This window comes from Solanum dulcamara, chromosome 5, assembly GCF_947179165.1.
Source record: "Solanum dulcamara chromosome 5, daSolDulc1.2, whole genome shotgun sequence".
NCBI classification, from domain to species: Eukaryota; Viridiplantae; Streptophyta; class Magnoliopsida; order Solanales; family Solanaceae; genus Solanum; species Solanum dulcamara.
The window spans coordinates 7,028,432-7,039,465 of record NC_077241.1 but is presented as its reverse complement, the minus strand read 5'-3'; the positions used below and the strand labels follow the sequence as shown (position 1 = coordinate 7,039,465).

The window sequence follows — 11,034 nt, the reverse complement described above, 5'->3', positions numbered from 1 at the left end:
GTTTCATATGTGTTAACTCAAAAAAATCCTAATAAAGTTGACATCCTCTCCATGGATAACGATGAACTAATTTCTCATCAAGAGAAAGTGGAAAAGTACAATAATGATTCCTACAAGTGTCGGTATTATATTCTTAATTGTCTATCTGATAATTTTTATGATTATTATGATAGAACTTACTCTAGTGCAAACAAAATATGGAAAGCATTGTAGAGTAAATATGATACCGAAGAAGCTGGAGCGAAAAAATATGCTGCTAGTCGATTTTTCCGTTTCCAAATGGTGAATGACAAATCAGTGATAGACCAAGCTCAAGATTTTATAATGATCGTTGGAGAGCTCAGGTCTGAGGAAGTCAAAATTGGAGACAACCTTATTGTTTGTGGCATAATAGACAAACTTCCACCTTCATGGAAGGAGTTTCAAAAAACTATGCGCCACAAACAAAAGGAGACCTCTCTTGAGACTTTGATCATGAAAATCCGCATGGAAGAGGAGGCAAGGGGCCAAGATGCACTTTTACAAAATAAAGAGAGCAACATCACAACGAAGGTAAATTTAGTTACTTCAAAATATGCTACTCCTGAATCTAACAAAAATACCTCTTTGAAGCCTAAGAAGAAAAAGTTCAAGAAAAATAATGGTAGACTTCCCAAGAAAAATAATGGTGAAAATAGCCAAGCACAAAATCAACAAGTTTATGATAAAGGACCGTGCTTTGTCTGTGGCAAGAGTGGGCATATTGCTCGATTTTGCAGATACCGAAAACGTGGTCCTATACCTCAGGCAAACGTTACCGAAGAGCCTTTTGTGGCAATGATTACAGACATAAACATGGTTGAGAATGTTGATGGATGGTGGGCTGATTCTGGTGCAAACCGTCATGTTTGTTATGACAAAGATTGGTTTAAAAAATATACTCCTTTTGGAGAGCCCAAAACCATCATGCTCGGTGATTCTCATACTACTCAAGTGCTTGGAACGGGAGATGTCGAATTGTGTTTTACCTCTGGAAGGATATTAACTTTGAAAGATGTACTTTATACTCCTTCCATGAGAAAAAAAACTTGATGTCTAGTTTTCTTCTTAATAAAGCAGGCTTTAAACAGATTATTGAATCTGATCAATATATAATTGTGAAAAAAGGTATTTTTGTGGGAAAGGGGTATGCTTGTGATGGGATGTTTAAACTGAATGTTGAAATGAATAAAATCTCTACTTCTGTTTACATGCTTTCTTCTACTAATTTTTGGCATGCTCGTTTGTGTCATATTAATGATCGTTATATTGGAATCATGAGTAATTTAGGATTAATCCCAGTGATTAAAAAGAATTTTGAAAAGTGTGAAGCTTGTAGTAAAGCAAAAATCACTAAAAGGCCTCATTTTAAAGTTGAAAGAAAAACTGATTTATTAGAATTAGTTCACACTGATATTTGTGAACTTAGAGGAATTTTAACTCGTGGAGGAAATAGATATTTTATCACTTTCATTGATGATTTTTCTAAGTTTACATATGTTTACTTAAAGAAAAATAAAAGTGATGCTTTTGAAAATTTTAAATTTTTTCTCCATGAGGTTGAAAATCAGTTTGGAAAGAAAATAAAAAGAATTAGAAGTGATAGAGGCCGTGAATATGAGTCAAATGAGTTTAATTCTTTTGTTAGATCATTGGGAATAATTCATGAAACTACTCCTCCTTATTCTCCTTAAAATTGTTGGTGAAATTATAAGATTACAAATTACAATTGAAAAATAAAATGAAGAAATTAACTTCACTTCTTGGCTGAGGCGCGGATATCTCGCTCTCTTTAAGGAGATTCAAGCCCACTGCAGTAAATTGTTTCACTGGTCCAGCAGTAGTCCTCTTGACTTGTCCCCTCCAGGATACAACAACCTTATCACAAAAATGTAACTCAACAAACTCTGGACAAGAGTTGAGTTTAAAGCTCTACACAAAGAACACCTCCCTTCAACTAATAAGAACTCTCTTTTTTATATAAACTTAACTCTCTCAATTTTTTCTTCTCTTATCTTACTTTTCAAAACAAAGAAGACCTCTCTATTTATAGGAGAGAAAATCATACAAAGATGAAAAAATAATAGAATGCCATCATTATCATCATTTAGTGTACCATTATGATTTAGTGCACCATTATGATTTAGTGCACCACTTATTAGTGATAATTAGATTAAAAATACATAATAATATGATTTAGTGCACCACTTATTAGTGATAATTAGATTTAAAATACATAATGGAATGATTTAGTCTTGCACTAAATAAAGATGATAATGAAAGACATTTTTATACACTAAAGAAAGAATAATAAAGATGACATTAAATGTCATCAATGGACAATTGCTAAAATTGCAATTTACTAAAATGTTAAAATGATCACACTAACAAACTGTATCTTTTTCACATAGATACACGGATACACGAATGTATCTGCTAACTCTTGTATTAAAGTTAGTAAATAAAAAACAATTAAGATAAAAGAAAAAAAACAGTATCTGAGTCCACAAAATTTAGTGTGTGTCCTTAAGGAATTTAATCTTCTCACACTACCTAATGTTATGGATTATTTTCTCCCAGAATAAAATAGATAGAACATTAAAGAAGTAGCGGTACATTAAACTTCTTCAATTTCAGCGAACTTAGAAAGTAGCAACGTAATCACACAAAGAAGCAAATTTATTTGTAAGAAAATATATGCAGAAGAGGGAGAGACTTCGATGTAGAAAACTGAGAGAAGACCTCTCTATTTATAGCCAACAATGGTGCGGAGTTTCTTTTCATAAGGAAAGTATCTGTTCGGAAGGAACATGTCCTTTCCGAATCTGCAAAGGGAAACATCTGTTCGGAAGGAACAGGTCCCTTCCAAATCCGTGAATTTAAAATTTTGTTTATTAGTTAATTCGGTAATAAAAATTAATTAGTGAGATTAATAAATACATTTTATCTAAAAAATTATCAATCAAATCATTTACCGAAGCCGAACCGAGAGAGGGACTACAATGGGTTGAATGGGTACCCTCTACTTAACCCTTTATGAGTTAAATAAAGTGTTTTTTTATATAAGGACAAAACATTTCCTTTCTTCTACCAATGAGAGAGACATGACTTTTCATTTTTCCTTCATTTGGTCTACCCCCACATTTTCTTATTTTCCAATTCTTCTTTCACATTCTTTCCCATTCTTTTCCATCCACACTTCACTAAAACCCAACAATATCAATCATCAATCAAAACACAGACGTACATATGTTTCAATAATCAATTCTGATATATGTATACATGTATGCTAAGACAAAGATACACTTTAGTTTGAACAGAATATAAAATACAGACACACAAATATACCTATGTATCAAATACATATATAGTACTTAAAATTAAAATTGTGAAACGTAGATACATAGGAGGGGAGAGACGAGAGATGAGAGAAGAGAGAGAGAAAGAGACGAGTGAGTAGGGAAGATTTAAGCATTTTGAGTGAGGTTGTATCTCATATACATCCTCTATGCGAGTCAAATACATTGTATCTTGCTTTTAGCTCTGTAAAAATATGTAATAATTGAAAGTGTCGATGCATAAGGTAGTTAAGTGGTATACTACTGTGTTTGTGAAAATTTCTCTAAAATAATTAATTTCATCTCAATTTTATAAAACGACATGTAACTATAATTGTTTGGGAGCTATGAAAAAGGAGAATGAAAAGAAGGTATGATGTGATATCTACTTGAAAATGCTAATTTATCAGGTATTTGCGATTCTGCATAATTTAACGGTGAACAACTTTCCACACCCGCTCCGTAGAGGAAAATTCACTAGTGAATGCAGTGCGGATTAAGGTTATAGAAAGAAAGTCTACTAGAGTCAAAAAGTTGACTTCTAGTGAGGGTTGACGTCCTAATCTAAACCTATTATTCTTGCTAGCTTAGGTCTTGGGAGTGAAGTCCTTTCCCGGCGGGGAGAACGTACGATATTGATTGACATAAGATTCCCAATCTAATTCTGAAGCATGTCTATTCGAACAAAGATAAAAATAAGTGATGTGATTCTCAGATTGATAATCACAAATGAAGAAAAGAATAACTGATATGTTGATTATCTTCGATAGAAGAAAAAACCCCAAACAATCTAACCTAACTCCCCGGTCGGACCCCATTCAAAAGGTGCTAGAGGAGCCTTTGAGTCAGTGCCTTCCAACCCGCCTTTCCATTCTTCACTCTATTTCAATCATTTCTTCTTGTAAATAGAGTACCCATGCATTCTCATATAGATACATGATTTAAATTTACATATGATGTTGTTTTTGTGAGTTTAGTGATCATGGTTGGTTCACTGAGTAGTAAACCTCCTTGAAACAACATTGAAATAGTAACCAAAACTTGTCCCTGACCAGCTCGTAAGTAGCATCCCGTTGCTGACCGACACAACAAAGCATTAAAAATAAGTCTTTTTATCGCCACACTGAACTTTTGAGATAAATAATTTTAATAACCTTGACGATTAATATGGTACGAAGGAAATAATAAGTTCTCATGCTAAACATACAAATACAAATGTTCTTAGAGTATAAGTGTAAAGAGGAGATGAATCTTAGTAACTAGGTTGATTGACTAGCTGAACTTTCCCGACTTTGTAATCCCCTCACCCATTCCTCCCTTTATTTTATAAAAAAAGGGATAAAAGTGGGGGAAAAGAATAGAAATTAAATTTGTGCTCTTTTTGTAAGTAGTAAAATGACCAAACACCCCAAGCTTGTTTGTATAGCCAAAATGATGATCACACCATATCCATCTTGTACTTGTACATTACTCTTCTTGAAGCTATAAAATTCAGCATGGCTTCACTGCCCATAAACCCAACCTTCAACCCTCACATCCCTGGCCCTGGGACCTGTAAACCCAAATCATTTCAGAAATTCCCACAGACCCATTTCATAACATACCAAGAAGATGGCACAAACGAAAAAATTCTCCATAAATCTTACTACTTCAAACTCCTTGGGTCTCTATGCAAAGAAGGTAAACTTCAAGAAGCTGTGGACTTTCTCAAAGAAATGGAGTACGGGAAGTTGTATGTTGGACCTGAGTTCTATGGTGAACTCCTCCAAGTCTGTGTCTATGAGAGAAACCTGAAGTTGGGCCAGCAAATTCATGCCAAGATTCTAAAAAGGGGTGATTTCTTTGCCAAGAATGAGTACATTGAGACAAAGCTTGTGATTTTTTATGCAAAATGTGATGTTTTTGATGTTTCCAATCATTTGTTTTGTAGACTGAGAAAACAGAATGTGTTTTCTTGGGCTGCAATTATTGGACTACATTGCAGGATGAATTTGTCTAAAGAAGCTTTGTTGAAATACATTGAAATGCTAGAAAATGGGATTCTTGGTGACAATTTTGTTCTCCCAAATGTATTGAAAGCTTGTGGTGCTTTAAATTTAGTTGAATTGGGGAAATGTGTACATGGGCATGTCTTGAAACTAAGTTATGAAGATTGTGTATTTGTAGCTAGTAGTCTTATTGACATGTATGGGAAATGTGGGGTTTTGGATGATGCACGAAAGATGTTTGATTATATGTCTGAAAGAAATGTAGTTGCGTGGAACTCGCTAATCGTGAGTTATATGCAAAATGGATTCAATGAGGAAGCTATTGGAGTCTTCTATGATATGAGAACTGAAGAAATTGAGCCAACTCGTGTAACTCTGTCAAGTTTTCTTTCAGCTTCAGCCAATTTATGTGCTCTACAAGAAGGTAAACAAGGTCATGCTATATCTATTTTGAGTGGATTAGATTTGGATAACATATTGGGGAGCTCACTTATAAACTTTTATGCTAAAGTTGGTTTGGTTAATGATGCTGACCTAATATTTGATAGGCTGATTGAGAAAGATGTAGTAACATGGAACTTGTTAATTTCTTGTTATGTACAATCTGGTAAGATTGACAAGGCTCTCGGCTTGTCTCGTTTGATGAGATTAAAAGGTTTTAGGTTTGATTCCGTGACACTATCAACAATATTATCTGCCTCAGCAGAATTAAGGGATTTGAAACTTGGCAGAGAAGGGCATTGTTTTTGTATCAGAAACAATTTTGAGAATGACATAGTTGTAGCAAGTGGTATTATAAATATGTACTCCAAATGTGAGAAAATCCCAGATGCAAGACGGGTTTTTGACTACACAATGGAGAAAGATCTAGTCTTGTGGAATACATTATTGGCTGCTTATGCAGAAGTGGGTTTGAGTGGTGAGTCATTAAGATTATTTTACCAGATGCAGCTTTATGGTTTACAGCAAAATACCATATCTTGGAATTCTGTAATTCTTGGATTCTTAAGAAACGGACAGATAAATGAGGCCATTGACATGTTTACACAAATGAAAACTCTTGGTTTAGACCCTAACACGGTTTCTTATACTACTCTTATCAGTGGTCTATCTCAAAATGGTCACAACAGTGAGGCACTTACATATTTTAAACAACTGCTTCAAGCAGGATATCGACCAAATAGTGCAAGTATTGTTGCCGCCCTCTCAGCTTCTACAAATATGGCATCACTGCACGACGGAAGAGCCATTCATGGGTACATTTTAAGACAAAAGATTCCATTATCTCTTCCAGTGGCAACTTCATTAGTTGATATGTATACTAAATGTGGAAGTCTAAATTGTGCAAAATGCATTTTTGATTTGATTCCAGAAAAGGAGTTGGCCTTGTATAATGCTATGATATCTGGTTATGCTTTACATGGCTGTGCTATAAAAGCACTTGCATTGTTCAAACGTCTTTGCAAGGAAGGTGTGGAACCAGACAGCATAACCTTCACCAGTGTGCTATCCTCTTGTTGTCATGCTGGACTGGTAAAAGAAGGCTTAGACGTTTTTTATGACATGCTCTCTGTGTATCATATGAAGCCAAGGGTGGAACATTATGGTTGTATGATCACTCTTCTCTCTAGGTGTGGTGATCTCGATGAAGCTATGCAGCTCATTCAGAGTATGCCTTTCAAACCTGATGCAAATGTTTTTGAATCACTGCTTGTGGCTTGTAGAGAACTCAGAGAGACAGAACTCGAGGAACATATAGGTAATTGTTTAATTAAGATGGAACCGGATAATTCAGGACACTATGTGTCACTTTCAAATGCATATGCAACAACTGGAAGATGGGATGAAGTCTCAAGACTGAGGGATTTGATGAAGAAAAGGGGTCTTAGGAAGAGACCTGGATGCAGTTGGATTCAGGTTGGAACAGAATTTCATATGTTTGTTTCAGGAGACAAATGGCATCCACACACAGAGGAAATAAGTACAATATTGGCTTTGCTGGATAGGGAAATGCAGCTAACTAGATTCAGTTTCAACAACTGAGAATATCAAGTTATGATTCCTTGGGAACATTTGTCATTTTTCCAAACTGTGCTATGTTAATCAGATACTATCAAGATGGCAATTTTGAGAGGTTAAAAATGACTTGAAGACCAGAAAATCCCCAACACAAGTGAATGCCAATCATGTCATCACTTGTGAAAATATATATCTGTATTCGTCTTTGATGCTGCACCAGTTCATATAAATTTCCTGATGGATCAGAGCCTTAGATGAGACAACATTATGCTTTGTGAGAAAAATGATTTCTTGTGTGTTAACCACACCTTGGATATGGCCAAGTGAAGTCTATCCTCTTGATACAAGCAGTGGGCATTTCCAACAAGCCAATGTAATACTTGCATCATTTTATTCACAACAAAGACTGATGTATGGATTGGATAGATTACAGAGATGGTTCTTACATGAGTTGTCTAACGGAAGTATTTCTGTTCTTCTAGGTTGTGGTACTAAAAACCAAATTGAAAATTTTAAAACTATTGGAGCTTCCGTAAATGAACAAATTTTGGCATCCTTTTCTAGTAATTTATCTAAACTGATTAGAATTCATCACATTTTCTTATGACTAGCAATTCACCTTTAATAGTGCTCAATGTGTTGATCCACGAATGCCTTCTGTGTACAGATCAATATCTTGAGTTTTCATTTTTCTATTGATGCAGAGACTTCCTTGGAGGGAAAGGCATTAGCATCTATCCATTGTTTGCAAGAAAATGGAGAAACACGCTGAGATAAACTTTTCTAGGATGCAAGAAGAAGTAGGTGTTATCATAGATAAAGTTGGTGACAGCTCCTTTATGCATCAATCCATAAGGTAATTGATCCTTTCCATGTGTTAAATTTGCAAGTTTTGCTATTTTGTCATTTCGAGGGAAACTAAATGCAATAATAGCTGTTCAATCTTTATTCTTACTGATCTGGAGCAAGTTGTTTATCCATCTTGGAAGTAAAAGGGTTTATATAAAACTGGTTGTTGAATGTGTGAACAAATTCCTATATTGGTAGTTGAAAAGATTGGGAAGCTACATATAAGGTGTAGATATACTCTTACTAGTGTGAAACTTTCCGAGAAAACCCTGTGGGCTTGGCCTGAAGCAGACAATACCACACCACGTTAAGAATATCTTTGAGCTAGTTTAGTCCAATAACTAGTATCAGAACCAATGATTTGACGATATGATTATGGAGATGGAGTGACGCCGTGGGGCTCGATTTATTAACTTTACGACGCCAACGGTAGCTTTGAGACACACACACACACAAGTAGAAGCTAGTTCTGGGCTTTGGTGACCATAAATGGTTAGTCATGTGGGTAGCAGATAGTTAATCTTAAAAATTGACCCATCAATCATGGTAATGGCCCATGTGAACTTAGTTCAAGGAGAACTGTGGATTGTTGTAATGGGCCACATGGAACTTGGTTCAATGGGAGATTGTTGGGTGTGCTAATGAAGTCCTACACTGGTAGTTGAAAAGATCGGGAAGGTCTTGTAAAGTATAGGTATACTCTTAATAGTATGAGGCATTTTGGATAAAACCATGATAACACAGAAAATAGGATAAATGATCTGTAAATACAACCAGTTACATTACATTTATGGAGTAATGGTCATAACTCATAAATTTTATTGCTGATCATTTGTTGTTACAAATTGCCACCAGCTCTTCCACCACACCATCTATCTCTTCATCCCCTTTTGCATTCATATTCTCACTCAGTTCCTTAGCTTTCTTCCTCACCGCTTCCCCACCTTTCTCCAGTACCACCTTCCTTATCACCATTGCAATCTCTTCACTTTGTAGTTTCCCGTTCTCGTCTCTCACTGCCTCTATTCCCATCCCAATATATTCCACAAGCTTAGCATTCATTGGTTGGTCAGCCTGCATAGGCATGGCAATTATGGGCATGCCATATTTCATACTTTCCATGAAAGAACTCCATCCACAGTGGCTTACGAACCCTCCAATGCTTGTGTGTTGAAGAATAGTTGCTTGAGGAGCCCATCCTTCCATAATTATTCCTCTTTCTCCTATCCGTTCAAGAAACCCTTCTGGTAATGCATCTCGAATGTTAATTCTTTCACCTTGTGGAAACCTGATGACCCAAATGAAGTTCACTTTGCTAAGCTCTAGTCCTTGAGCTACTTCATGGATTTCTTCCTTTGATAGAAAATACTCACTCCCAAATGACACAAACACAGTTGAACCTTTATGTTTCTTGTCAAGCCATTGCATAATCTCCTCATGGTCATCTTTGTTGGTGGATTCTTGAACTAGTGTACCAACTGGGACTATTTTCTTGGAGACTAAACTTGAAAGATAATCCATATATTTCCCTTCAAAATCTCTGCAAGTTTTCATCAGAAGAATGTCCTGTGATCGCCTAAGACCCTCATCGAATGGGAACTTCCCATCAGGCAGAGTATTCTTCAGTGAAAGTATTTCGTATTCGCGCAGGTAAATTTCAGGAAATGGGAACATTTCTCCTGGCTTATCATACATGTGGATGCCCAAAGCAATCACGGCTGCGCTAAAAGTGAGGAACTGCACAGCAGGAATGTTCACAGAGGAGGCGCAGTCCGCAGCCCATGGCAGATTGAAGTCATAAAGAACCAAGTCTGGATGTAGAGTTTGTAATATCTTAGAAAAGTTTGGAGTGCTCATTTCAAAAGTTTTTTGGAGAGTTTTCATGAGATGGGGTGGAAGGCCATTGGTAGTGTGGTAATGAGGAAGAAGATTTGGCAATGACGGAAGATGAAACTCAACTAAATCTATTGACTGAGAATACTCCTCTGTAACTCTTTTCTTGATTGAGCTTAGACTTGCAGGAGTGGAACACATGTAAATGTGGAAGTTTGTATTTGCAAGCTTTTTGGCTAGCTCTAGAAATGGATTTATGTGACCATGGGCTAGCCATGGTAACATGAGTACACTAATGGTGTTTTTCTTGGCCTCCATTAACAACTCTTGTCTCTTATGGCTGTAGCAGATATATATATATATATGATGATAAAACTGTTGTTAGTATTCATTGATCTTGGTTGTGGGTTGCTAAATGTCATGGTGAATATATATAGTAGTAGTACCAAACAAGATACTAATAATACATAAAGCTAATGACGCCTATTACGCAATTGATTACGTAGGGAATATGCAGAACTCACCAAGCGTTGTCAAGGCAAGTCAAGGGAGCACAAGTCTGTTACAAGTCCTAGTTTGTGGTTGCCAAGTGAAATACTCTTTCTTCAAATTATGATAGATTTCAATGCTCCAATCTCATCTAAAAGCTTCTTTTCTTTTTTATTTTATTTTATAGAGAGCACATTTTTATTTACGTATTATGGTTTCAACACTCCTCATAGATAACGTGCAACTTGATTCCTCATCAAACATATGAAAATTCTTTATAATAATCGTTGGCCGTGAGACTCTAACCCAAGACTTTTATCTGCTCTTAGATAACTTCTATTAAAGAATGCACTTGTCCTTCACTGTGATTGTATTAAGATTTTGGATTGAAATTAGTGTTACCATTTGCAAAATCGTTTTCTTTATTCATGTTTTATCGCTTTAGCCTAGGAGCTTTGCCTCAGAATTCAACTCATATATCGAGCTGGTTTGGACTTTTT

General features: G+C 35.8%; 2 protein-coding genes across 3 annotated transcripts; one reads left to right on the top strand and one right to left on the bottom strand.

Moving 5' to 3' along the window:
* Positions 1 to 4,640: 4,640 nt before the first annotated feature.
* On the top strand, positions 4,641 to 10,818 carry LOC129888950 (pentatricopeptide repeat-containing protein At5g55740, chloroplastic). 2 transcript variants are annotated; one of them, XM_055964022.1, is made up of 3 exons: positions 4,641 to 7,736; positions 8,068 to 8,219; positions 10,552 to 10,818. In XM_055964022.1, exon 1 carries the CDS (start codon positions 4,853 to 4,855, stop codon positions 7,385 to 7,387), a length of 2,535 nt encoding a protein of 844 aa, XP_055819997.1. In that variant the 5' UTR covers positions 4,641 to 4,852; the 3' UTR covers positions 7,388 to 7,736; positions 8,068 to 8,219; positions 10,552 to 10,818. The 2 variants fall into 2 exon arrangements, with proteins under 2 accessions (XP_055819997.1, XP_055819996.1); XM_055964021.1 differs by lacking the exon at positions 10,552 to 10,818 and adding an exon at positions 9,863 to 9,987.
* Positions 8,282 to 10,429, bottom strand: LOC129888951 (UDP-glucosyltransferase 29-like). The gene has a single exon (XM_055964024.1). The coding sequence runs from the start codon at positions 10,361 to 10,363 to the stop codon at positions 9,041 to 9,043; it is 1,323 nt and encodes a 440-aa protein (XP_055819999.1). The 5' UTR covers positions 10,364 to 10,429; the 3' UTR covers positions 8,282 to 9,040.
* Positions 10,819 to 11,034: the final 216 nt, after the last annotated feature.